We start from the raw sequence: 27,871 nt of genomic DNA, 5'->3' as shown, positions 1-27,871 counted from the left end.
AAAATACACCCCTATACAACATGTTAGCTGTTCAATAACCTAAAATGAAGCGTCATGTCATTTGCCATAGACTTTAGAATGACTAGCCCATAGAAAGAAGGCTAGCTAAAACAATATCACTTTCAAAAACTCACTTTCATTCTATTTATCAAGTGGTTTTGTTTTACAGTTATGTTTAAACCAATCCGTTATACGTTAATGCTTCCTACTTCTTTTAACCATGTTCTATGTTTATCTGACTTATTAGTCCATTGAATGTAAAGCTTTTTGTAACTTATTATTAAAAAAACATTGGCATTTTATTCGGATAGGGACATATGTGTCCGTTGTTTTCATTCAGTTATGCGTCAGATATGCAAATCTATTAAAAGGTGTTATTTGGATTGTAATACAGAAGCTTTAGTAACAAGAGGAGAGAGAGGATAAAGCCCATTGGATGAACAGCTGAGAGGAAGAGGAGGAGTGATTAAAGGAGGAGAGGGTGGCAGAGCCCAGCGCCAAGAAGAAACACGGTCTCATGCAGCTTTTTTAGACCACGCCCCCACACACGGTTACCTAGGTTACCCCGGGAGTGGAGTGGGGGGGGGGGGGAGGGAGGGAGGGGGCGGGGCCTTAGTACTGGCTCCTCCCTGCAGAGGTGGGCCCAGAACCCTCGTTCTCCACCATTCGCCTCACAGACTTCTGCCTCCTGACCTCCTGACCCCGGGGGCTGGGGTCGTGACCTCTAGGGTCCTGGCTGACCTCGGGGGAGCCGCCCAGCGGCTCGGCGTCGGCCTGGGCTCGGCCGTCGGGGCGGGGCCGCGTGGAGTCTCCGTTGGCCATTCGCTCGCCGCTGACGCCTGTCACATTGATCTCCGGGATGGCCACGCCCCCCATCCCGGCCTCAATGTCTACACTCACCTCCTGGGACTCTGGCGGCGCGGACGGGGGGGCGGGACATATATGGACATAAATACAGACAGACGGATGGAAACATTATGTACACAGGTTGACATACAGACACGTGCACACAGGAAGACAGACACGTGCACACAGGAAGACAGACACGTGCACAGACACACGTAACCACAGGAGACACAGGACACACAAAAAGGAAATCAATGTAATGGCAGAAAAATCATAATGAACAAACAACAACAAACCGGTGTCGGTACATCATGGAGACGGACGATATGAATAACCGTGTGTTCTGTTTGATCATTCGACTCTAACCGTGTTAAATGTTTAAACGGCCTTCCCCTCGACCAGCTGCCCCGAGACAACAGGCTTTCTGCACATGAGTGGGTCTGAGGGGACCGCAGGGACGAGGAGAGAGGGGCGTTTAGCTGAAGCCTAGTCATTAGGGATGCTCGATATTGGCTTTTTTACCGATACCGATATACCGATATTGTCCAACTCTTAATTTCCGATACCGATATCAACCGATACCGATATATGCAGGGTTTCCCCCCCAAAAAACTGAATAATTTCAGGTAATTAACATTACATATCTCTTGTTTTGGAATTAACACAACATTATGCATACGTTTGACAATAAATAAAATCAGAATTTGTTCTTACTTGCTTGCCTGGGTAAATAAAGGTTATAGAAATGTTAAAAACAGATACCGATATTTTCCGATATCACATTTTAATGCCGATATCGGCCGATAATATCGGTAGGCCGATAATATCGGACATCCCTACTAGTCATCATACACGTCTCCAAGCCTAGTCATTATCATCTACCCCCCATCTGTTAAAGGGGTAAAACTATGGAATAACTGTGACAAAGAAGTAATAATGTGTAGTTCGATACATACATTTAAGAAATTATTCAAATATAAGGTGATGCATAAATATAAAACATTATTATTATTATCCTAATAATATTTTATTATAACATAACTATATTAAAATCGTGACAAAAATAAATACATATAAAAAACAAATAAATAAATGTGTATATACGTTTTGTATAAAACTATGAAACTCTTGTAACCTTTTGTTTTTGCAAAATTATGTACTGAATTATGTACTTAAAAATAGTAGGCAATTATAAGTCTCGGCTTCAGCCTACACCTTTTCGGTAATTTTCTTTCTTTTATACATTTTCTACTACTGTACATTGCTTTGTAAAAGAAGACCGAAAATAAAATCATTCATTCATTATACACGTCTCCTAGTCATTATACATGTCTCCTAGTCATTAAACACGTCTCCTAGTCTAGTCATTATACATGTCTCCTAGTCATTATACATGTCTCCTAGTCATTATACATGTCTCCTAGTCCATTATACATGTCTCCTAGTCATTATACATGTCTCCTAGTCCATTATACATGTCTCCTAGTCATTATACATGTCTCCTAGTCATTATACACGTCTCCTAGTGTACGCTGGCTTAGCGTCAGCGAAGCGTCGAGAAAACGAAGAGGGACAAAGAGGAGTTTTCCTGGAGTTCGAGGGATGCATCTAGTGCCAAGTACACCATAATCCTATCTTTCACTCCACTCTGAAAAATGTTCCTTTCCCTCCCACTCTGCTATTTCTCTACTACCTCGCTTCCTCCCTACTCCCTTCACCTTTCTCCCTGCCACTCTTGACACCACAATGTGTCTCATACCTATATCCACAATCTGCTCCTCCAGAACAGATTCAACCAACCCACGGCAGTTTGCTAGCAACCCGGCTAATCTCTCCTACCCTCCTACAGCCACTAATACACCTGTCACAGTACGGGAGGCTTATGGAATTGTCAATCAGCAGTCAAGAAAGCTGACTTCATTACTGCTTACGCCCATACTCAAAATCTGCAGCTCCTGGCTCTAACTGAGACCTGGATAACCCCCAATAACTCATCAACACCTGCAGCATTATCTACAAACTATAACTTCACTCACATACCTCGACCTTCCCGACGGGGTGGAGGCACTGGCCTCATGACATACATCTCCTTCATGGGCTACAAACTTAACACCACTCCCAGAACTGTCACTCTCCTCTCTCAAATATCATGCAGTATCTGTCTCTAATCCTTTCAATCTCACCATTGTTACACTCCATCGCCCTCCAGGTCTGCTCGATCACTTCACAGATGAGCTGGACATGCTTCTAAGCTCCTTACCGGAAGATGGTACCCCTCTCCTTCTATTGGGCGACTTCAACCTGCCTGACTCATCTCAGTTGGTCCCAGTGGTCTCCCTCCTACAATCCTTTGACCTGAATCCCACTGCCATGTCTCCCACCCACAAAGCAGGCAACTCCTTGGATCTCATATTTTCCCGTAACCCCAGCATTAACCATTAACACCACGGTAACTCCCCTACATGTATCTGACCATTCCTTCATACCCTCACACTAACTCTCATGCTTAACCGAAAGGTCTTCACCCCAACTCAAACCGTCTCACTCAGACGCACCCTCCTCTCAGCCCTTGCAACCTCCTTCGACAAGCTCTGTCCCCTCGTTGAGAAACCTGCCCGCCGTTCCCCACCCAGTCCATGGCTGACAGATGCAGTGAGAGAACAAAGACAGGTCCTGAGAGCGGCTGAGAGGAAGTATAGAAAGTCACGCCTCACTGCTGACATCAACACATATCACAACCTCTTGTTAACATTCTCCAAAACCATTACTAATGCCAAAGCTTCTTTCTTTCACCATAGGATCGAGGCCTCTGCCAAGAATCTTCGCAAACTGCATGCTACCATGTCCTCCCTCCTCACTCCCCCCCCACCCCCTCCTCCCTCATCTTTCTCTGCCGATGACTTCACAATCTTCTTTAAGGGAAAAGTGGAGAACATCCGCAGCTCCTTCTCCCAACCCATTCCAAATACTGAATCGAGAACCTCATCCTTCACTCTGTCATCTTTCTCTCCTATTACAGAAGCTGAGACCCTGACACTGGTAACGTCGAACCGTCCGACTACATGCCAGCTGGACCAGCTACCCTCCCCACTCCTCCAGACCATAGCACCGGACATCCTCCCATTCCTAACTGCAACCATCAACTCCTCACTCAACTCTGGGGTGGTCCCCACCTCCCTAAAACAAGCCAGAGTCACACCGCTCATAAAAAAAACAACCCTGAACCCCACTGTCATAGGCAACTATCGTCCTGTCTCTCTTCTCTCCTTCCTTTCTAAAACACTTGAACGTGCTGTATCCAACCAACTTACTGCTTATCTCTTACAGAATGACCTCCTAGACCCTAATCAGTCTGGCTTCCGGACTGGCGAGTCCGGAAGAAACGGCCCTCATTGCGGTCACAGAGGCACTTCACTTAGCAAGAGCAAAAGGCCTCTCCTCTGTCCTGATTCTCCTAGATCTATCTGCAGCCTTCGACACAGTCAACCATCAGATCCTCCTCACGGCCCTCGCAGGAATGGGAGTGGCTGGCTCTGCGCTGACATCACACCTCAATGACCACTCCGACCAAGTGTCATGGAGAGGGACCCTGTCGGCCACCTGCCCCCTGTGGACGGGTGTCCCCCAGGGCTCGGTCCTAGGACCCCTTCTCTTCTCCCTCTACACTAAATCACTGGGTAACATTATCACGTCTCATGGCTTCTCGCCCTCAGATATCCACGTCTCTGAGCGGATCTCGGCCTGTCTGTCCGACATCTCCGCCTGGATGACGACCAACCACCTCAAACTGAACCTAAGCAAAACAGAATTGCTCTACCTGCCGGCCAAATCCTCCCCCCTGACCGACCTTTCCATCACAGTCAAGAATGCAGCTGTGACTGCGTCCCCGACCGCCAAGAACCTTGGTGTTGTCCTCGACAACCAGTTGAACTTCTCTGCTCACATCGCAGCGACAACCAGAACCTGCAGATTCCTCCTGAGCAACGTCAGAAGGATCCGCCCCTTCCTGACAAAAGAAGCCACCCAACTCCTCGTCCAATCAACAGTCATCTCCCGCCTCGACTACTGCAACGCACTGCTCGCTCGCCTCCCGGCCACTGCCACCAAGCCTCTTTAACTCATTCAGAACGCAGCGGCCCGCCTGATCTCAAACCTACCGAAGTCGGCCCATGTCACCCCACTTCTTAGGGACCTGCACTGGCTCCCCATTGCTGCACGGATCCGCTTCAAGGCCCTCGACCTGGCATACCGTGCGGCAAAGGGAACCGCTCCCGCCTACCTCCAGTCAATGGTCTCTAACTACACACCCTCAAGACCCCTACACTCTGCATCTTCTGGCCGCCTCAGACCCACTCCTATCCAAGCCCCGGGAGGGTCATCAAAGAGAAGTCGCCTATTCTCAGTCCTTGCCCCAATGGTGGAATGAACTACCCACCCCAGTTAGGACAGCCGAAACCCGTCCAATCTTTCGCCGTCGACTAAGACACACTTCTTCAACCATTATCTGAAATTAATTTTTTTTTTTTTTTTATCTAACCCTAACTAACCTTACTGTCATGCACTTGTCCTAATATACTAACCTACACTGTAGCACTCAACACTTTGATGAACATTGTTACTCAGCTGATAGAGTTGTACCCTTCCTGATGACTTGTCGTACAGAACTTGTAAGTCGCTTTGGATAAAAACGTCAGCTAAATGACTAAATGTAAATGTAGTCTAATCATTATACACGTCTCCATGCCGACTGATAGCTAGTCATTATACATGTCTCCATGGTTCTACACAGGTACTACAGTGGTTCTACAGAGGTTCTGCAGTGGTTCTGCAGTGGTATTCAGGCACCAGGAGACAGGGTGTTACAGGGGTGCGTCTAGACTAGTAGTAACTACATGGCTGTTGGAGGATGATGACGACATCATGATGAGGGCAGACGGGCCCCACGACTCCAGGACGACGAGATGGAGGAAGGACATGAAGCGATCTAATACTCTCTCTGTCCGTGCAGCTGTGTTTCTCTGTGTGGGTCTCCTCAATCCTCGATGACGGTTCAGAGATAAGTGGATGTGAGAATGTGTGCGTTTGTGTGTACTGTACGCACGTGTGTGTCTGTTGTGCGACGAAAACGATATATATGTTCTAGGGACGTCTTTGTCGCCATGTCCCGTACGCGTGTCTCTCTCTGCGTGCGTCTCACCGTGTCGTTTCCAGCGGTGCCCCCGGATGGACAGCGAGGTGACGGCGTTCCTGGAGATCCGGGAGGAGGTCGGGGTGATCTCCACCTGGATGCTGCGCGCGCCCTCCTTGTTGCTGCTCTTCAGAGCCGCGCCGTGCAGCGACGACTTGATGGCGTTACCCACCTGAGGACAGAGAGGGACACGTTGAAAGATAGCACTTGTTTTTCATAATGTGTATATAATGTAAATAGCTGTAGATGACAGCAGATACAGTATCTACTCGGTTCCACTCGGGCGTTATATTAACATCGACCATTTTTTTTTTCCTTCACTTTTTCTCCTTATTTTTCCATTTTTCTCCCATCCCAATTTCGTGTTTCCAATGATCCCCTCCCCTGTCTTGAACGTTGCTCGCATATGCCCCCCACTGGTCGGTTGTAGGGAGGATAGAAGCCTTGCATCACGTGTCCCCTCCGGTACACGAGGAGGCAGCCTGTGACATCTTTTCACCTGCCAGCGCGGACTCTCATTGGCGAGGTGTAACGTGTGGGAGGCTCACACTACCCTCACCATTTCCTGTCTCTGCTGTGCAGGCGTCCAACCGACCTGTAGGAGTCGCTGTCCACAACATCCAGATTACCACCCATCAACTTCCACCCGCTGGCTCTGCCAATTGAGCCAGTATGACGGCCGGCCCAAGCCGGAGGCAATGCGGACACCCGGATTCGAGACCGGAGTCTCTTGCATTGGTGACGAGCGCAATCTCCGCTGCGCCACCCAGCCGCTAACACCGACAGCTTCTATATAAGTCTATAGATCTTTAAAGGAGGCGACACCCAGTGTGTGTTTTTAGTTAGACTGAAGGCGAAGACGGGGCCTGTAGCAGATAACCCACTAGCCAAGGTCAGCATCAAGAGAGCAGTCTGGATATCACTTAGATGAGAGGGGGGCAGGGCAGGCCGCGTCAACATGTTAGGCAACCAACTTGCGCCTAGCCACGCCCCCGCGGCAGCGGCGTAGCTCTGCCGCGGCATTATGTAGCCGTAATCCCCCCTCTTTTAACATTTAACAGTTAGCTCAACTCGTTCGCCGCCTTGCTGTGGAACCTGCGGTGCGTTGGTGACAAGTTCGAATCACTTCAATTTCTTTATTTTTTAACGTGCATTCTTTCGCCGGTTAAGTTTAGGCATTGTTTCGGAGTTGGTTAAGGTTAGGGTTAAGTTTAGGCATTGTTTCGGAGTTGGTTAAGGTTAGGGTTACGTTTAGGCATTGTTTCGGAGTTGGTTAAGGTTAGGGTTAAGTTTAGGCATTGTTTCGGAGTTGGTTAAGGTTAGGGTTAAGTTTAGGCATTGTTTCGGAGTTGGTTAAGGTTAGGGTTAAGTTTAGGTATTGTTTCGGAGTTGGTTAAGGTTAGAGTTTGTCGCAGAGCATGGCAATAGAATGCAGCCTATTTCCGCACTGCCGCTCTCTCGCACTGCCGCGGTCACATGGCCAATCAGAGAAACGCTGAACTCAAGTTGGTTGCCTAAAATGTTGACGCGGGCAGGCCGCTGAGAGAGACACGTAGACACGTTGACGTTATAAATATGAGTTCTTACGGGTTTGAGGTAGACTAGGAGACGAGGCAGACGCGTAGATACATTGACAAAGAGACAGCAGTAAGCTGGAGGGTGGGGGATGGGAGGCCCTCCACCCTCCTGAGCCACGAGATAGCTAGCTTCGGCTAACAGGGAAGGCTTTTGGCTAACCACTGGGCCGCAACAAACCATCGAGCTGATAACAGGAGAGAATGTTAGAATAATGAATTTAGTAGACTTTCAAAGACTTTCAGAACTGTTTCCATCTTGAGTATATGTTTATGAAAATAAACATAACGATTTAAGGAAAGGTATCACGTTTCCAGTGTCGATTCTTCTGATTACGGATGTACCAACGGGGTGAGGCCAGCGTGTGACAGCCAGTATGATAAGCAGAGTATTAAACAACACAATGCAGAGACTTCACAGAACCACAGGTGACGAGTTGATTAAAGGCTGAACACAATAATCCAACAACGTGTTATATATGTAGATATATTAAATGTGGATATATTCAACGTGGATATATTCAACGTGGATATATTCAACGTGGATCTATTCAACGTGGATCTATTCAACATGGATCTATTCAACGTGGATCTATTCAACGTGGATCTATTCAACGTGGATCTATTCAACGTGGATCTATTCAACGTGGATCTATCGCCCCCCCAGCCCTACGGCCATATGATGTGACTCAACCAGTGATCCTTCAATCCATATATTCTTCCAAGATTTATGCACAGAGTCCCTCAGCCTAAAAAGCCCAGTGTGACGACAGGGGTTACGTAAAAGAAAAAGAGAGAAAGTGAAAGTGAGAGAGAGAGAACCAGGTTTTGTGTCATGTCACGCTGGCCAATCAGGGTGACCCTCCGGCGTCAGCTGGTTCTGTGCTGCTAACACACCAATACATACAATGCAACCGCTCACATATATAGTCAGGTAAGTCCAACGTCATAATCTCCACACAAGACGCCTTTTGTTGCTCTGCGCCACATGGTGGGTGGGTGGGTGGGGGGGGGGTGGGGGTGTTACAGTGTTGCTAAGCTAGCAGCGACCTGGAGGGTTCTGCTACTACACACACCGGCGTGGCTAGATGGTATCTGTATTTAGTGGATTTTTCACCTTAACCTTCACTACCACACTACAGAAGGTTAACCTTTCACTACCACACTACAGAAGGTTAACCCTTTCACTACAGAAGGTTAACCCTTTCACTACCACACTACACAGGGTTAACGCTTTCACTACCACACTACACAGGGTTAACCCTTTCACTACCACACTACAGAAGGTTAACGCGTTCACTATCACACTACAGGTTAACCCCTTCACTACCACACTCTTTATGAATTGAAAATGGGGGACCCTGATGTAAACAAGACGAAAGTCTTTCTCTGGTCTGCATCCCCTTAACAATTGTGTGTATTGAGCTGTACTGTACTGTACCCATTCTGCAATCTGTTAATAAAGTTTTCAATCAATCACACTACAGAAGGTTATCCCTTTCACTACCACACTACAAAGGGTTAACACTTTCACTACCACACTACAGAAGGTTAACCTTTCACTACAGAATGTTAACCCTATCACTACCACACTACAGACAGTTAACCCTTTCACTACCACACTACAGATACAAGATACGAGATACAAGAGTTTTATTTGTCACGGCATACAGGTATACAGTGAAATGCGGGGGGTCTCGCCCGCAACGATGTGCATAATACAAGTTGTAACTGAGGGGTACAATTCCCTGACTGTATTGAGAGTATGGTATTATTAAACCACTACTTAGTTATGTACTTTAATTACTGGCCATACAGTACATGAATATATATGGTGAACACCCACACAAGAATACGGCAATGACACATAAAGTTCTATTTAGAGGGTATTTATTATTATCAGAGCAAGCAACGTTAGGTTACAGATTGAGAATTATACTCGCGCTTGTAAGGCGAAGAACACACGTAAAGTAGGTCAAGAGCGTAAGTCAATGAGAATAGTAAGATGGGTCTAAACTGACGCCACCTGTAGCATAGCAATTACATAGGGCACACTAGTACCAGCTGGAGACACTGGGGGGTTCCCTCCGGGTGTAAGACCGGCAGGGGTAGAGGAATGTTCGGGTGCAAAGTCTGGGTCAACGAGGAATAAAGAAGCTCCAGCTACGGGAGTCGGTACATGTACTCCCTTGATCGGCAGACAAAGCAGCAGTTGTAATCCAAGTATGCTTGACAGCATGGAAGACAGCCAGCCAGCCTCTTCCTAGAGGCGGGCTCGAGTGATGATCCTCACGGGGGTAAATCCCAAACGATAGTGGAATCCACGGTACTCTCCTCCAGCGGTAACGGTCTCAAAGCAATATAATCCAACCAGAAATGGTTCTGTAGTCGCCGGTGTAGATTCTCCTGTGCACTATACTTCACATTAAACTAGGTTGAACTTGACGTTACTTCACTAAACTCTGACACTTTTACTATCCTGTTCGCACATGTTCTAAGTGCTCTATTTAGACGCAAGGTTGCTCACTTCACTTGGTCGTTGACTCGTGGTGAAGGCTTTACTAGTAATGAACGAATTGCTGCTGTTTCCACCTGCGCCGTATTTATACGTAAGGTGAATTATCTAGTGCCAACCTCAGTTCTGTCTCGTATTACTGCGCAGACCTGGACATGTTGAGACATGCCTTGGTGTTGCCTTTGAACTTGCCGTTGGGGGTATGGTCGTTGGCGCCTAGGGGTCGCTGTCCAATAGGAGAGCGAATATTATGGTCTGGTTTGTACCCAGGTAAAGGGATATTCCGTGTATATATACAAAGAATATACAAGGGATATCAAACGATATACAAATATTATACAAGGGATCTCAAGCAATAAATATATATATTCGGTTTAATCTGACCCTTTGTAACACAAGTAATAATATAAGAGTCCAACCAATAGAGCGACATAGTGCAATAAACAAGTAAACAAAGTAGGCATATCGGTATCTGGTACAGACTGTGTGAAAGTGTTCCTTCTGTAGTGTGGTAGTGAAAGGTTAACCTTAACCTCACTGGAAACATCACGCACCCACTTTAACCTTGAATAGAGATTAAATAAATCAGTTACATATGATTTTTTTGGACCAAAAAAAAAAAAAAAAACGACAATATAACTTTTCAAACCATAAGATCACAGTTCACATGATCATATTAATACAGTTTGTATTGTTATTGTTACTTTCAAAATGTTTTCTTTTTGCAATTTCCTCCTCAATTTAGTCGTTATGCCAATTCCCTGCGTGTGTCACAGTCCTGGTCGATGCACTACCCTTCTGTCGGCCTGGGGAGGGTGTAGACTACCACATGTCTCCTCTGTCAGTCTAGGGAGGGTGTAGACTACCACATGTCTCCTCTGTCAGTCTAGGGAGGGTGTAGACTACCACATGTCTCCTCTGTCGGCCTGTGGAGGGTGTAGACTACCACATGTCTCCTCTGTCGGTCTAGAGAGGGTGTAGACTACCACATGTCTCCTCTGTCGGTCTAGAGAGGGTGTAGACTACCACATGTCTCCTCTGTCGGTCTAGGGAGGGTGTAGACTACCACATGTCTCCTCTGTCGGTCTAGGGAGGGTGTAGACTACCACATGTCTCCTCTGTCGGTCTAGGGAGGGTGTAGACTACCACATGTCTCCTCTGTCGGTCTAGGGAGGGTGTAGACTACCACATGTCTCCTCTGTCGGTCTAGGGAGGGTGTAGACTACCACATGTCTCCTCTGTCAGTCTAGGGAGGGTGTAGACTACCACATGTCTCCTCTGTCAGTCTAGAGAGGGTGTAGACTACCACATGTCTCCTCTGTCGGTCTAGGGAGGGTGTAGACTACCACATGTCTCCTCTGTCAGTCTAGGGAGGGTGTAGACTACCACATGTCTCCTCTGTTGGTCTAGGGAGGGTGTAGACGACCACATGTCTCATCTGTCGGTCTAGGGAGGGTGTAGACTACCACATGTCTCCTCTGTCGGTCTAGGGAGGGTGTAGACTACCACATGTCTCCTCTGTCAGTCTAGGGAGGGTGTAGACTACCACATGTCTCCTCTGTCGGTCTATATACGCCCCCCCCCCCCCCCCCCCCCCGTGCATCACACCTTTTGACTGTGCAATAACATGAGTTCAGGTTAAATCCTCTGCTCCCAGGCCCCTCAAGGATTACAGTTTAACGAAGCAGAGTGGAGAGAGAGAGAGGATGTAAATAATCTACAGAGATTACACTCCTGCACACACACACACATTCATACACACAGGAACACAATACAGTGACTCCACACCTCATGCATTGTTACCCAAACAGGCAGTGAAGCAACAAAAGCACACAGTCCGTTGTGGTCACATGACTCGGTGGAGGGAGAGACGGGTCATGTGACAGAGGAAAGTACCGCCATGGCACCTACCAGTAGGGCTTCGGGGAAGAGTTCTAGCTGGGCCCGGTACAGAACGTCGTCCAGCGCTTTGGAACCCAGGTCCGCCTCTCCGTTACACCTGGGGGGGGGACAGGACACGTTTCAAACCAACACGTCCTCTGGTCAAGCCTCCTTCCGGTTTGATGCTCCCAGCAGTTGGAACGGTTTGAAAATGGGCAAATTGATCCCCCTCACTACTTTTAAGCACTCTAATCGCAGAGTTATTTACACACACACACCTACAACTGCCACCCAGGCTTTTATAACTATAATGTGTCTGTTCTGCTTCATATTACATACCTTGTCATTTTATTTGGTTGTTTGTTTGACATGTGTTTTAATAATTTCCCTCCAAATAGACAACCAGAGTTTCTCACACACACACACACACACACACACACACACACACACACACACACACACACACACACACACACACACACACACACACACACACACACACACACACACACACACACACACACACACACACACACACACACACACACACACACACACACACACACACACACACACACACACACACACACACACACACACACACACACACGGCAAACCTAGTTCTATTGTTTTAGGTACCGTCTGATCGCAGTTTGGTTGAGAGAACAACGAGGCCAGTTAATCAGTCCAGCTGGGTTGAGGGTGAAGAGATCAAGGCATGTGTTTGGAACAACAACAACAACATAGGGACTTGTGCCTCGTCAACTTGAGATCTATATTATTATAATTATTATAATAATAAAAACTTCATTTGTATAGCACCTTTCATACAAGAATTGCAGTTCAAAGTGCTTCACAGTAGCAAAAAAAAAAGACAAAATTGGCAGATCAAGAGCAACGAATAAAGTGCAAACGAGCATAAAAATAGAACATTAAATCACAGTTTTTCACATTAGGATCCAACATCCCAATAGGCCTCTTTGTTCATGGTTTGATCATCACACATAATAGACCATTTTAAAATAGTAATAAAAGAGCAATATAGAGTAGACACGAGTGCAATAGTGCAGTTCTGAATTACTGTTTAAACAGTTTAAAACCTGACAGTCTTTCCTCCTGTTTGATACCCACACAGTTTAAAACCTGACAGTCTTTCCTCCTGTTTGATACCCACACAGTTTAAAACCTGACAGTCTTTCTTCCTGTTTGATACCCACACAGTTTAAAACCTGACAGTCTTTCTTCCTGTTTGATACCCACACAGTTTAAAACCTGACAGTCTTTCTTCCTGTTTGATACCCACACAGTTTAAAACCTGACAGTCTTTCTTCCTGTTTGATACCCACACAGTTTAAAACCTGACAGTCTTTCCTCCTGTTTGATACCCACACAGTTTAAAACCTGACAGTCTTTCTTCCTGTTTGATACCCACACAGTTTAAAACCTGACAGTCTTTCTTCCTGTTTGATACCCACACAGTTTAAAACCTGACAGTCTTTCCTCCTGTTTGATACCCACACAGTTTAAAACCTGACAGTCTTTCTTCCTGTTTGATACCCACACAGTTTAAAACCTGACAGTCTTTCTTCCTGTTTGATACCCACACAGTTTAAAACCTGACAGTCTTTCTTCCTGTTTGATACCCACACAGTTTAAAACCTGACAGTCTTCCTGTTTGATACCCACACAGTTTAAAACCACTACACCCTCCCTCATCTCTGGAATCCTTCCTGACACAATCAGACAGACCTATACCTCTTAAAAACCCTTTGATGGCATTTATCAGGGAAACTTGGAATCAATCGCACAAAATGACTGGTGATAGCCCATACTTAACTACGAGAGCCTCTATATGGTATAATAAGAAACTAAAGATTGGGAAGAAATCAGTCATATGGGACGATTGGGTTAAAAGGGGGATACATGTACTAGGTGATATAGCCGGGGAGGATGGGGTTTTGCCTTTTGAGGATATTAAGGAGGATTTTGATATAGATAATAAAAACTTTTATAAATTCCTACAGATTAGACATTGTATATCGTCATCAATAGGAGGACCAAAGTGCGGCCCAATTACTGCAATTCAAGAAATATTCTATAAAGGATGGCGCAGGAAAGGCGTGCGTCAAGATTTTATGATGTTATAAGAGAATACAATGCACCCAAATTGGCGGGTTTGAGATTGAGCTGGGAGAACGATGTACATGAGGAGATTACTGAGGAAATGTGGGAGAAACTGGTATCCAAATGGAGTAAATTCTCTAGGGAGGCGCAATCACAACTTATTTTTTACAAAGTACTGAACAGAAGCTATTGGACGCCTAGTAAACTGGCCAGACTGAAATTAAGGGACAGTGACATCTGCTGGAGATGTGAGAAGGAGACAGGCACTTTACTGCACATGTTGTATGAATGTGAGAAGGTCCGGAAAATGTGGGATCAAATTGTGATATTCCTAAGTAAGGTCCTGAATGTGAAGATAAATAACGCCCCAATGGCATGTGTTTTGGGTATAGTACCGAAAGGGATTAAACTGCCTAAATACCGGGGAATGTGGTATAGAATGGCCATGATATCAGGATGTAGAATTGCATTACGACATTGGAAATCACCTGTTGATATTACTTTTAAAGAATGGATGGAACTAATGTTTCGGACAGCATCATATGAAAGGGTGACATATAGAGTCGCAGGGAGAGAGGATATTTTCGCTGAGATATGGGACAGTTTTCTACACCTGACTGAACGATCTGAGGACAAATGAGTAAAATGGGATTACAATATTATCAAGGATGAATATGAAAAAGGGGATTTGATCTGATGGTACTTGTGCTCTATAATATATTATGTATATATGTACATATATTTTATGTCCGGATGGTGTGTCTATGGAACGGTCACTGTCTCTATCACACCCACATGTGCGCAGATATAGCCACATACAAGTATCTAGGATACACATATTCATATGTGTACATAATAGGTTTACACGCACTCATATACACAAGGATAAGGTATACACGTCAGGGGCACACATGCATGCACATACTCATATATAGGAAATAGACATACATACACCTACATATACACATAGTTGAGATATAGGCTTTCACTGACACATAGGGGGATACACAAGTATATAGGAGACACACACAGGCGTAGCTGAAACGTAAAAAAAAATAAAAAAAAAAAGAGAAAAGAAAAGAAAAGATGCAGCACATACCTGCTCGCAGGTAGATCGGTCTACATGTGACGTATGACGTATATATATATATATATATCAGGGATGTATATGCACAATGTATAGTATGTTTTTTTTTTGTGTAAGTGCTTCTTTAATTTCCATGTCAGTTATTAGTGTATTTGTATGAGTCTCTTGCATGTTTTGTATGTTGTCACAAAAAATGAAAAAGGCGAATCTTGGATGTTGCATATTATGCTGTGAAAAGGTACTCTGTAAATAATGTAAAGATTTGTGCAAAAATATAAAAAAAAAAAAAAAACCACTACACCCATTGGAATGTAAAGTCTACACAGACGGTCCAACTCAAGCACTTCAGGACACATACTCTCCAACACTGTAATCGTGGATTTGTCTTTTTAGTAATTGTCCCGACTCAAGCCCCGCCCCCCTTTTCTTGATCCTCCAATCGCAAAACTGTTGCTTCCCTCGGACAAGGCCAATTGCACGCCCGCGTAGAAGACGCAGAGATGAATGTCTAGTACCAGCCGGAATGAATTCATGCGTGACATCATAATGTAATATGATGTTAACATGAACGCCTCGTCACGTCGGAAGGGAACGAGGAAGGATGTCCCGTTGCTTAGCAACAGGGAACTAGGGAAGATCCACTGCTCTGGTTGCAAGCTTAAGACAGTATGCAGGATCGTCGGTCAATGGTGGAGGACCAATATTACCAAAGCTTCTGTATTTGTTTAAAGGGGACATACTGTATTATGGAAATAGCTTTCTCTACACACATGTGTGTCTACTCTTAAAAGTGATTACCCTAATCGTGTGTGTGTGTGTGTGTCCACTCTTAAAAGTGATTACCCTAATCGTGTGTGTGTGTGTGTGTGTCCACTCTTAAAAGTGATTACCCTAACCGTGTGTGTGTCTGTCCACTCTTAAAAGTGATTACCCTAACCGTGTGTGTGTGTGTCCACTCTTAAAAGTGATTACCCTAACCGTGTGTGTGTGTGTCCACTCTTAAAAGTGATTACCCTAACCGTGTGTGTGTGTGTCCACTCTTAAAAGTGATTACCCTAACCGTGTGTGTGTGTGTCCACTCTTAAAAGTGATTACCCTAACCGTGTGTGTGTGTGTCCACTCTTAAAAGTGATTACCCTAACCGTGTGTGTGTTAGGGGTGTAACGATGCATCGAAATGCATCGAACCTAATTCAACTGCATCGATTTGAAAATGTTAGAATCAATTAGAATCGAATTTTTTTATATTTGACCTATAGTCCATTCATGCTGAGTGAATCAGTTCTCCCAGCCACATTTGTGTATTCAAATTATTTTGGGGGAATTAACTGATCGAAGAAAAATGTATCGAATCGAATCGTGGTCAAATGAAGAGATTTCATGATGCATTGAATCGTTGCCTGAAGAATCGTAATCAAATGTAATCGTCGTGAGGTTGCATCGTTACACCCCTAGTGTGTGTGTCTGTCCACTCTTAAAAGTGATTACTGTCACTGTGTGTGCGTGCGCGTGTGTGTGTGTGTCCACTCACAGGGCATAGTGTATTCCCGTGATGAGCTGCACCAGGAACTCCGACGTCACCGTCAGCCGCGTGCTGATGCCTTTGTAGCGCCTCAGCTGTTGCCGTGGGTAACCGCATATACACACCCTGGGAGACCAAGGTCCAATCAGAACAAACCAAACGGAGGATTTGGTGAAATGGAATAATAAAAAAATAAAAAATAAATAAATAAAAGAAATTCGGTGCATATCTTGGCTGCATATCAATACAGGCGACTGTACTCTGGAATACAAACGCATTAGGACACCTTTGGTCTTACACACACCTGTGTGTGTGTGTGTGTCTGTGTGTGTGTGTGTGTGTGCGTGTTCTACACCCTAGCCAAGAAACAGTATCTTGAGTCACTCCCGTAAGGTCCACAAGAGGATCACATGAGTGGAAAGCTAGCAAAGCAATGTACATGCTTGTTTTGTGTGTGTGTGTGTGTGTGTGTGTGTGTGTGTCTGTGTGTTTACAGTAGTCCTGTCCTTCAAAACACCCAAGGGTCGTGACTCGGTGACCTACAAGTCACTGTCTTAAGGTATTAGGTGCGTGTGTGTGTGCCTGTGTGTGTGTGTGTCTGTGTGTGCCTGTGTGTGTCTGTGTGTGTGTGTGTGTGTGTGTGTGTGTGTGTGTGTGTGTGTGTGTGTGTGTGTGTGCGTGCGTGCCTGTGTGTGTGTGTGTGCCTGTGTGTGTGTGTGTGTGTGTGTGTGTGTGTGTGTGTGTGTGTGTGTGTGTTACCTGGAGCTCAGCTGACAGAGCGCCTGCAGGGAGGAGGCCGTCATGTAGCTCAGAGCAGCGTTGTAACACAACAGCAGGAAGGTCAGCACATCGAACCTGGGGAGACGCAACACGCTTTAGAAACAACTCGCGCATATAATGTAGATTTCAACCAACAAACCAGTGTTAATTTTGTCAACGAAAAGAATGACTAAATATGGTCGTCAACGAAGCTTCCCCCCCCCCCCCCCGACGACAACGAGACGTGTAGATTGTAGATCATGTGACACTAACGTGACCAAATTATTTATGCATGATCATTGACTACATCCGAGGACACAAAAATGTACTTTATAAAAACCATGACGAATTCTCTCTTAATTTAGGTTGACTAAAACAAGATGAGACAAAATAATTATAACTTTTAGAATAATTCACGTTATTATTTCCCCATTTCCTTTTCCAGCTAATCGATAGCTTAGCTCCGCACCGTTTATGGCCCACTAAAAGCCAAGCTATGCGAGGCTAAAAACCGCGTCCCAGGTCTCTTGTGACTACAGCTTATACCAATAACCATGAACGGAATCTGCTACTCGCTCAACACTCCTGCGGCAGCCGAACAGTTCTACCAAAAGAACATAGGATTTAAGACGACGGAGGCTAAAGACGATGGCTAGGCTGCGAGAAGAGCTAATAGCCTGGAACCTATATCCCAGACACAGGCTTGCTCACGGTGGTGTAGTGGTTAACACACTGTCGCCTCACAGCAAGAAGGTCCAGGGTTCGATTCCCGCTTGGGGACCAGGTTTCCATGATGCCAGGTACCCAGGTGGGGTATCTCCCGGGCCTTTCTGTGTGGAGTTTGCATGTTCTCCCCGTGCTCGCAAGGGTTTCCCCCCCCCCTCGATAAGATAAACCCAATGGAAAAACATGCACAACAACAGATTGCTAGCGCTGTGGCGTCCTTGACGAAGACGGATAGGAGCACTTGGATTGGTCCCCGGCTCACATTGACGCCCTATCTGCTCCATGGGGGGAAGGACGACGGGATGGGTTAGGCGCAGAGACTATCGCATCGGCGACTGTGTGCATGTGTGTGTGTATGATATCCCGCTCCAATTGCACGTCCAGTTTGTTGCATGCCGATTAAAGACCCCCTAAAGAGGTCCTGCATTATTATTATTATTATTATATTATACTCCTTCGTCTGTGTACACCCACTACTATCAACATTACACATGGATACAACAAGGACAAGACCATGTTCACTTAAAAAGGTAATGTTGGTATGAAAAGAAAAGACACAGACGAGTACTAACACAGAGTGAGATGGGCCCTACTAGTATAAGTTGTTAATGAATCCCTTTAGCGCTTGAAGCTCACTAAAACATCGTAATGCCTTTTTATTTTTCATATAATGTTGGGTACATGCTCAGTAGAGTTAGAACGCTCCCAGTCTTGGGGGATGTGATATTTTGTTAGCACACTTTATGCACATAGAAGTGCAGTGGCAGGTTCGCTAAGCTAATGTTGTTAGCCGAATGCTCTGATGGAGGCCGCCATTTTAAGTTTTAAGTTTAAAGTGACGTCAGCGATCTACGGTTGTACTCGACGGACAAAAGGGAATGTGTGTGTGACGTGTGTGAAATTTGTACAGTAGGTCCCAGTGAGAATTGCAATCAGTGTGTACTGTGTATTTACACTATCCTAATGTTGCTTTGTTGGTTAAAAAAAAAGAATAAGCAATTTAAATCAGAATATGTTCCATTCCATGTCTGACTATTTCTGAATCTATTGACCCTTTCAAGGAATGTTTGGTTGGGCTTCTAGCCTTCTACTGAACTTATTGTGAATCAGCCGATAGGGTTTTGGCTAGACTATACTTAAAGGATAACTCCACTTTTTTTTTAAATTAGCTTATTTAACATCTTCCCTGGAGTTAGACAAGAAGATACATACCTTTTTTGTCTCTGTGCGTGCATTTTAGCTTTGGGAATAGACGCTCCGTTAGCATAGCTTAGCTTCATCACTGGAAGTGGGGGAGGACAGTAGCCTTACAGTGCCTTACAGTGTATTGCAAGGTCTGACATTGACCAAACTTGATATGCATGACCTTGGTGGGCTCTAGGTCAACTCCTGAAAAGGGGGTCAATGTCAGACCTTGCAATCAAAAGTTAGGGGCGCACTGAAATTATGGCAAGGGTTATTAGCCCCCTAACTTTTGATTGCAAAGTCTGACATTGACCCCCTTTTCAGGAGTTGACCTAGAGCCCACCAAGGTCATGCATATCAAGTTTGGTCAATGTCAGACCTTGCAATACACTGTAAGGCACTGTAAGGCTACTGTCCTCCCCCACTTCCAGTGATGAAGCTAAGCTATGCTAACGGAGCGTCTATTCCCAAAGCTAAAATGCACGCACAGAGACAAAAAAGGTATGTATCTTCTTGTCTAACTCCAGGGAAGATGTTAAATAAGCGAATTTAAAAAAAAAGTGGAGTTATCCTTTAATAAATAGAATTGCATTATTTAATATTTACAATATAAAAATGCCTTTTTTTCATTAGCGAAAACTAGACAAAAATCATCAGTTTTCTGCGACTAAATCTAGACGAAAACAAAAAAGACAAAATCGAGACTAAAACGGAGTAAGACTAAAATGCTCAGACCTGTAGTTGACTAAAACTGACTAAACGAAAAATAAATGAAGGTGACTAAATATGATGAAAACGAAAACGGCGCATTTGACACATGACTAAGACTAAAACTAAAATTTAAATATCTGCCAAAATTAACACTGCAACAAACTAACAATCATCAAAAATTCAATGATGGAATAATAATAATGTAATAATAATAACCGTTGTGTTTTTAAGAGATTTACTGTAAAAGACGGTATGTTTTATATATTGTAATTTTAAAGAAATTCTGCTATCATTACAAAATAAACACGAGGAGAGAAAGAAAGAGAAAAAAAGAGAGAAAACGAGAGAGAGAACGGGTGCAGCTGGGTGGCGTAGCGGAGATTGCGCTCGTCACCAATGCAAGAGACTCCGGTATCGAATCCCAGTCTCAGCATTGCCTTCGACTTGGGCCGGCCGTCGTACTGGCTCATTTGGCAGAGTCAGTGGGTGGAAGTCGATGGGTCGGGATTGGACGTTGTGGACAGCGACCCCTACAGGTCGGTTGGGCGACGCCTGCACAGCAGAGACAGGAAGTATCGGGGGCAGCGTGAGCCTCCCACACGTTACTCCTCGCCACTGAGAGTCCGCGCTGTCTGGTGAAAAGATGCGACAGGCTGCCTCCTCGTGTACCGGAGGGGACATGTGATACAAGGCTTCTATCCTCACTACAACCGACAAGTGGGACTGGGGGGCATAGTCTAGCAACGTTCAAGACAGGGGAGGGGATAATTGGCAATACGAAATTGGGATGGGAAAAAAATTGAAAAAAAAGAAAAAAAGAAAAGAAAACAAGAGGGAGAACGAAAGAGAGAAGAGAGAACAAGAGAGAGAGAGAGAAAGAGAGAGAAAAAAAGAGAGAAAGAGAGGGAGATAAGTAGCTTAATACAGTAATTGCACCAGATTTCCGCATCTTAATGAGCACATGTGGTTGAAGTGTTGAGCATCAAAACCAGCCTGTTTTGCAACGGTCTCCATCTGGGCGCCACGTAATCTCCCACAATCTACAAGCTCACGTGACACAGGCCTGTACCGTTTCACAAACACAGTTTAACCCTTTCACTACCACACTACAGAAGGCTAACCCTTTACTATCGCACTACAGACTAACCCTTTGTTGTGTGGCAGTGAAAGGGTTAACTTTATGTGTTGTCGCAGTGAAAGGGTTAACCATTTGGTAGTGTGGCAGTGAAAGGGTTCACTATACGAGTTGTGGCAGTGAAAGGGTTAACACTTTGTCGTGTGGCAGTGAAAGGGTTAACTTTATGTGTTGTCGCAGTGAAAGGGTTAACCATTTGTCGTGTGGCAGTGAAAGGGTTAACTTTATGTGTTGTCGCAGTGAAAGGGTTAACCCTTTGTCGTGTGGCAGTGAAAGGGTTAACTTTATGTGTTGTCGCAGTGAAAGGGTTAACCCTTTGTCGTGTGGCAGTGAAAGGGTTAACCTTCTGTGTTGTCGCGGTGAAAGGGTTAACCGTTTGGTAGTGTGGCAGTGAAAGGGTTCACTATACGTGTTGTGGCAGTGAAAGGGTTAACCCTTTGTCGTGTGGCAGTGAAAGGGTTAACCTTCTGTGTTGTCGCGGTGAAAGGGTTAACCGTTTGGTAGTGTGGCAGTGAAAGGGTTAAAACCTGGAGGCGCCTCTCACCTGTTCTGAGCCGTGAAGGTCTCCCGCTGGAGGTGCGGCCCGCTGTACACCACCCTGCTCAGGCCGTGGTTGGCCAGGGCCCCTTCCGTCAGAGCCAAGGAGCCAATGGTTGAAGGCTAGAGGCGGGGAGATGAGATTGAAGAGTAGGCGACATGCCATGTTGAGTGTATGTGTGTGTGTGTGTGTCCTTGTTTTCCTGTCCAGGTGCCCCCAAAAGCAATGAGAACAAGGTGTTTTTTCTGCCCTCACATTGGTCAGACCCCACAAGGACAAAGGGTCTCAAACTCGCGGCCCGCGGGCCAATTGCGGCCCGCTGGATGATATTTTGCGGCCCCCTACTTGACATCAAAGTTTAAAAAAATAATAATAATTACATTTTTTTTTTTTTTTTGGCACTTGTACAGCACTTTGTTCAACTTGGTCAGTGCTGTAAAGTTTAAACCTTTTTAAATCTTAGACAAACAAAACACTTTGCTTTCATGAAATATTGTAAGCCGTCATTTGAGGCTTTATTATAAAAGCAGCACAATGAACACAAATCTGTCAGTGCCGAGTCCGACCTCATCTTAAATAACAAACAGCATTGCTTGTTGTAGTTAACAAAGAGAGGCAGAGTTGATTTAGCAAAAATGTATTAAAATCATATATATATAATATTTGATGTGGCCCAGCCTCACCCAGACTCTCCCCAGGTAAATTGAGTTTAAGACCCCACTTTAAGGGAATGCATGTAAGTGAATGAAATGTCCCTAAAAAAGCATGCAAATGTGTGTGGTGTGTTGGTTTACTATACTTGCGAGAACCAACCGTCGACAGCCCACCGCTCTTTTGAGGACCTTTTGACTGGTCATCACAAAAAAACGAAAGAAAATGCCCGGATGACCCCATTTCCCCCCTTTGGAGCCTTGAAAATATTTGTCAGAAACTTCAGGTATTTTTTCCCTGCCAACCTGCCGGACCCCAGGATCCATGGAAAGAAGACCAGGCTCCCTGCTCACTGTAGAAAGAAGACCAGGCTCTCTGCTCACTGTAGAAAGAAGACCAGGCTCTCTGCTCACTGTAGAAAGAAGACCAGGCTCCCTGCTCACTGTAGAAAGAAGACCAGGCTCTCTGCTCACTGTAGAAAGAAGACCAGGCTCCCTGCTCACTGTAGAAAGAAGACCAGGCTCTCTGCTCACTGTAGAAAGAAGACCAGGCTCTCTGCTCACTGTAGAAAGAAGACCAGGCTCTCTGCTCACTGTAGAAAGAAGACCAGGCTCTCTGCTCACTGTAGAAAGAAGACCAGGCTCTCTGCTCACTGTAGAAAGAAGACCAGGCTCTCTGCTCACTGTAGAAAGAAGACCAGACTCTCTGCTCACTGTAGAAAGAAGACCAGACTCTCTGCTCACTGTAGAAAGAAGACCAGGCTCTCTGCTCACTGTAGAAAGAAGACCAGGCTCTCTGCTCACTGTAGAAAGAAGACCAGGCTCCCTGCTCACTGTAGAGAGAAGACCAGGCTCCCTGCTCACTGTAGAGAGAAGACCAGGCTCCCTGCTCACTGTAGAAAGAAGACCAGGCTCTCTGCTCACTGTAGAAAGAAGACCAGGCTCTCTGCTCACTGTAGAAAGAAGACCAGGCTCCCTGCTCACTGTAGAAAGAAGACCAGGCTCTCTGCTCACTGTAGAAAGAAGACCAGGCTCTCTGCTCACTGTAGAAAGAAGACCAGGCTCTCTGCTCACTGTAGAAAGAAGACCAGGCTCCCTGCTCACTGTAGAAAGAAGACCAGGCTCTCTGCTCACTGTAGAAAGAAGACCAGGCTCTCTGCTCACTGTAGAAAGAAGACCAGGCTCTCTGCTCACTGTAGAAAGAAGACCAGGCTCCCTGCTCACTGTAGAAAGAAGACCAGGCTCTCTGCTCACTGTAGAAAGAAGACCAGGCTCTCTGCTCACTGTAGAAAGAAGACCAGGCTCCCTGCTCACTGTAGAAAGAAGACCAGGCTCTCTGCTCACTGTAGAAAGAAGACCAGGCTCTCTGCTCACTGTAGAAAGAAGACCAGGCTCTCTGCTCACTGTAGAAAGAAGACCAGGCTCCCTGCTCACTGTAGAAAGAAGACCCCCAGGCTCCCTGCTCACTGTAGAAAGAAGACCCCCAGGCTCTCTGCTCACTGTAGAAAGAAGACCAGGCTCTCTGCTCACTGTAGAAAGAAGACCAGGCTCCCTGCTCACTGTAGAAAGAAGACCCCCAGGCTCCCTGCTCACTGTAGAAAGAAGACCAGGCTCTCTGCTCACTGTAGAAAGAAGACCAGGCTCTCTGCTCACTGTAGAAAGAAGACCCCCAGGCTCCCTGCTCACTGTAGAAAGAAGACCAGGCTCTCTGCTCACTGTAGAAAGAAGACCCCCAGGCTCCCTGCTCACTGTAGAAAGAAGACCCCCAGGCTCTCTGCTCACTGTAGAAAGAAGACCCCCAGGCTCCCTGCTCACTGTAGAAAGAAGACCCCCAGGCTCTCTGCTCACTGTAGAAAGAAGACCCCCAGGCTCTCTGCTCACTGTAGAAAGAAGACCCCCAGGCTCTCTGACCCCCAGGCTCTCTGTGGGGAGGAGACAGTACTTTGTTCCAGCTTCATATAAGCACCGTGGGGGTCTTCTCTCCCTGCCAGCAGGTCCTTGTCATTTATCTCCAGGAACGTCCGCTGGGAGACTGAAGACGGTGCGTACAGGTAGATGGTGGCCGATACCACGCGTGACAAGACGGACGGTCCTCACAAGTATAGATACACACATGTGAGTGTGCGGGGGGGGGGGGGGGGGGGGGGGGGTACACAGTACTCACCTCGTGATATACTGAGGGCTTGGAGACGGAGGGAACGGTGAAGGATAATATTTTACTCTGTCCGTCCTTATCAACGATTTCCTACAGCAAAGATAGAAAGAGACAGACGGAAGATGGAGAGAGAGAGAGAGAGAGAGAGAGAGAGAGAGAGAGAGAGACGGAGAGAGAGAGAGAGAAAGAGAGAGAGAGAGAGAGACGGGAGAGAGAGAGAGAGAGAGAGAGAGACGGGAGAGAGAGAGAGAGAGAGAGAGAGAGGAGAGAGAGAGGAGAGAGAGTGACCAGAGAGAGAGGGAGAGAGTGACAGAGAGAGAGAGGGAGAGTGTGACAGAGAGAGAGTGACAGAGAGAGAGAGAGAGAGAGAGAGAGAGTGACAGAGAGAGAGATGGAGAGTGTGACAGAGAGAGAGTGACACAGAGAGAGAGAGAGAGAGAGAGTGACAGAGAGAGTGACACAGAGAGAGAGAGAGAGAGAGAGAGAGAGAGAGAGAGAGAGAGAGAGAGAGAGAGAGAGAGAGAGGAGAGAGAGGAGAGAGAGAGAGAGAGAGAGAGAGAGAGAGAGAGACAGAGAGAAAACATTTGTTTCCGTGTGTGTGGGCGAGAAATAAAAGCATGTCTAAGTGAGTGTCCCTAAACTAAAGCACTATAGAGAACAACGTGTGACGGCTCGTATATACAGGCAGGTCCATAAATATTTGGACATCAAACACTATTGTCATCATTCCGTCTCTGTACACCGGCACAATGGGTTTGACGTGAAACAACGAGATGTGCTTTAAGTGGCAGCCCTTTCCACCTTTAACCCTTTCACTGCCACACGACAGAAGGTTAGCCCTTTACTATCACACCACCGACGGCGATGCTCCATCGTTAGCATCATTAGCTCCGCATTTGCGGAGCTAATGATGCTAACGATGGAGCATCGCCGTCGGTTGTGTGATAGTAAAGGGCTAACCTTCTGTATTGTCACAGTGACAGGGTTAACCGGCTGTCGTGTGGCAGTGAAAGGGTTAACCTGGGGGTATTTACACCCCCATCAGGTGACCAGCGGAGGAGTCACAACAGTCGCCCCCAAAAACAATTACTTTTGGTCCCTTAGAAAGGAGGAGGAGGCGGCACATGTAAAATGGTTGTAATTCCTACACCGTTTCACCCCGATTTGGATGTAAATACCTTCAAATTAAAGCTGAACGTCTCTCTCCATCACGTGTGTGTACGACGTGTCGTGTGTGCAAGAATTTGTGTAGAGTTACGTGCGTGCATGTGTGCGTGTTTGTCCACAGTCCCACCTCTGTGTGTGTGTGTGTTTACCCACAGTCCCAGTGCACCTCTGTGTGTGTGTGTGTGTGTGTGTGTGTGTGTGTGTGTGTGTGTGTGTGTGTGTGTGTGTGTGTGTGTGTGTGTGTGTGTGTGTGTGTGTGTGTGTGTGTGTGTGTGTGTGTGTGTGTGTGCGCGTGTGTGTTAATGTGGAGCAGATTCATGGGAGCGAGCCTGACTGACAGCTGATCTACTGTAATATTCGGAGGAGGGTTTGCAGGGCGAGAGATACATCATGGTTTTAAAATATCCTCACTGGCAGCGTTCTCATAGCAACACACACAAGTCTGCGTAGTGAACACTAGAGTTCGACCCGTAGTGGATTTTTTTTTAAAGTCAAGTCAGTCACAAACTAAACTAGTCTGTGTGCATCCTGTCAGCATAGAGTGGGAGGAGAGGCCACACTATACACACAGAGTCAAATAGAACACGAGAGACAGACGGAGAGCGGAGACAATGCAGTGAAAAAAATATGAATACGTTTTTAAATGCATAAAGAAACTAAAATATAATCGTGATCTCAACTAGAAATTCCTATAGAATAAAAAAATGTGAGTATTGTTACACCCCTAGTATATTTACAATTTTCTTTTAAACTTGTATAATACCGTTGCAATATAAAACAGGGACTACAAAAGGGAAAGCTACTCGTCATGAATCGAAAAAGGTGTTAATAAACAGATCATAGTGCATGGTTTGGTTTGGTTTGGTTTTGGTCTGAAGACACTAGACCTTCCCAAATCATACATACAGATTAGAGGTGGGGGAAAGAAATACATACAGCAATATATCGCACAGGGTGGCTGATTGGCGCAGTGGGCAAGGCGCTCGCCACTAACGCAGGAGACGCTGGGTTCGAGCCCAGCTCTCGGCGTTGCTACCGGCTGGCGGTCGTTCATACTAACACAATTGGCAAGTGTTGGGAGGGTGGGAAAGCCGGTGGGTGGGGATTGGACGTTGTGGACAGCGACTCCTACAGGTTGGTTTGGTGACACCGGTGCGGCGGAAGCAGGAAGTGACGGGGGCAGCGTGAGCGAGTTCGAGCTGCTGCGGTGAAAAGAGGCTTCTATCCTCCTCACTACAGCCGACCAGAGGGAGGCATAGTCTAGCAACGTTCAAGACAGGGGAGGGGAGAATTGGATAATAAGAAAAGAAATTGGGATGGGAGAAAAAGTGGATAAAAAAAAAGCAATATATCGCACCATTTTGCCTGTAGATATTATATTGATACAGTGATGTCAAGTATTGATATTAAATAAATAAATGTATTAAAAAAAAGTTGCTCAACAATCCCATTTTACCACAATAACAATTATTGGAATGAGGTGAACAGACAGAAAACTTTATCTTATTAGATAAAACAGATGATGTACAATATATATAATTTTATTGCAGATGGTAACAAAGTCTTCCATCGGGGACATAATTAATAGTAAATAATAATCAAGTTGTGGCCAGTGTGTTAAAGAGGCACTATGAGATTTGTTTCATGTACAACTTCTTCAGATGTTGCACACAGGCTGAACCGCACACACACAATGACACAACACACGCAAGTCACAGTATCGGTTTCATCACAGGAAAATGTGTTAGTTAATATTCAGTGGCTCGAAGAGGAACACGCTAAAACTCACACTTCTCTTTTGATAGTTCATCTGGTGATTATGCAGGCTTGAGGGGAAATCAGTCCTCTGCATTTGACCCGCCCTACATGTAACTATTCTAGGAGCAGTGGGGCAGCCCACAGCGTGCAGCGCCCAGAGATCAACTCCAGTTGTAATGCCAGTACCTTGGTCAAGAGACAAACTCCAGTTGTAATGTCAGTACCTTGGTCAAGAGAGCAACTCCAGTTGTAATGCCAGTACCTTGGTCAAGAGACCAACTCCAGTTGTAATGTCAGTACCTTGGTCAAGAGAGCAACTCCAGTTGTAATGCCAGTACCTTGGTCAAGAGA

At 45.7% G+C, this 27,871-nt stretch overlaps 1 protein-coding gene across 2 annotated transcripts in view; it reads right to left on the bottom strand.

The window, feature by feature from the left end:
* Window positions 1–561: 561 nt before the first annotated feature.
* hycc1 (hyccin PI4KA lipid kinase complex subunit 1) overlaps window positions 562–27,871 on the bottom strand; it is a 114,227-nt gene continuing 86,917 nt past the window's right edge. For both annotated transcript variants that reach the window (XM_084327549.1, XM_084327550.1), the window contains exons 5-11: window positions 24,605–24,685; window positions 21,797–21,912; window positions 17,496–17,591; window positions 16,746–16,862; window positions 12,035–12,122; window positions 6,044–6,206; window positions 562–911 (exon numbers count right to left, since the gene is read on the bottom strand). In XM_084327549.1, the coding sequence (XP_084183675.1) occupies window positions 613–911; window positions 6,044–6,206; window positions 12,035–12,122; window positions 16,746–16,862; window positions 17,496–17,591; window positions 21,797–21,912; window positions 24,605–24,685 (960 nt within the window). In that variant the 3' untranslated portion in view covers window positions 562–612. The remainder of the gene's footprint in view (window positions 912–6,043; window positions 6,207–12,034; window positions 12,123–16,745; window positions 16,863–17,495; window positions 17,592–21,796; window positions 21,913–24,604; window positions 24,686–27,871) is intronic.

The sequence above is a fragment of the Notolepis coatsorum genome, assembly GCF_963971535.1.
Source record: "Notolepis coatsorum genome assembly, chromosome: 13".
NCBI classification, from domain to species: Eukaryota; Metazoa; Chordata; class Actinopteri; order Aulopiformes; family Paralepididae; genus Notolepis; species Notolepis coatsorum.
Note: the sequence above shows the minus strand (reverse complement) of the source record. Positions and strands in the feature narration are given on the sequence as shown.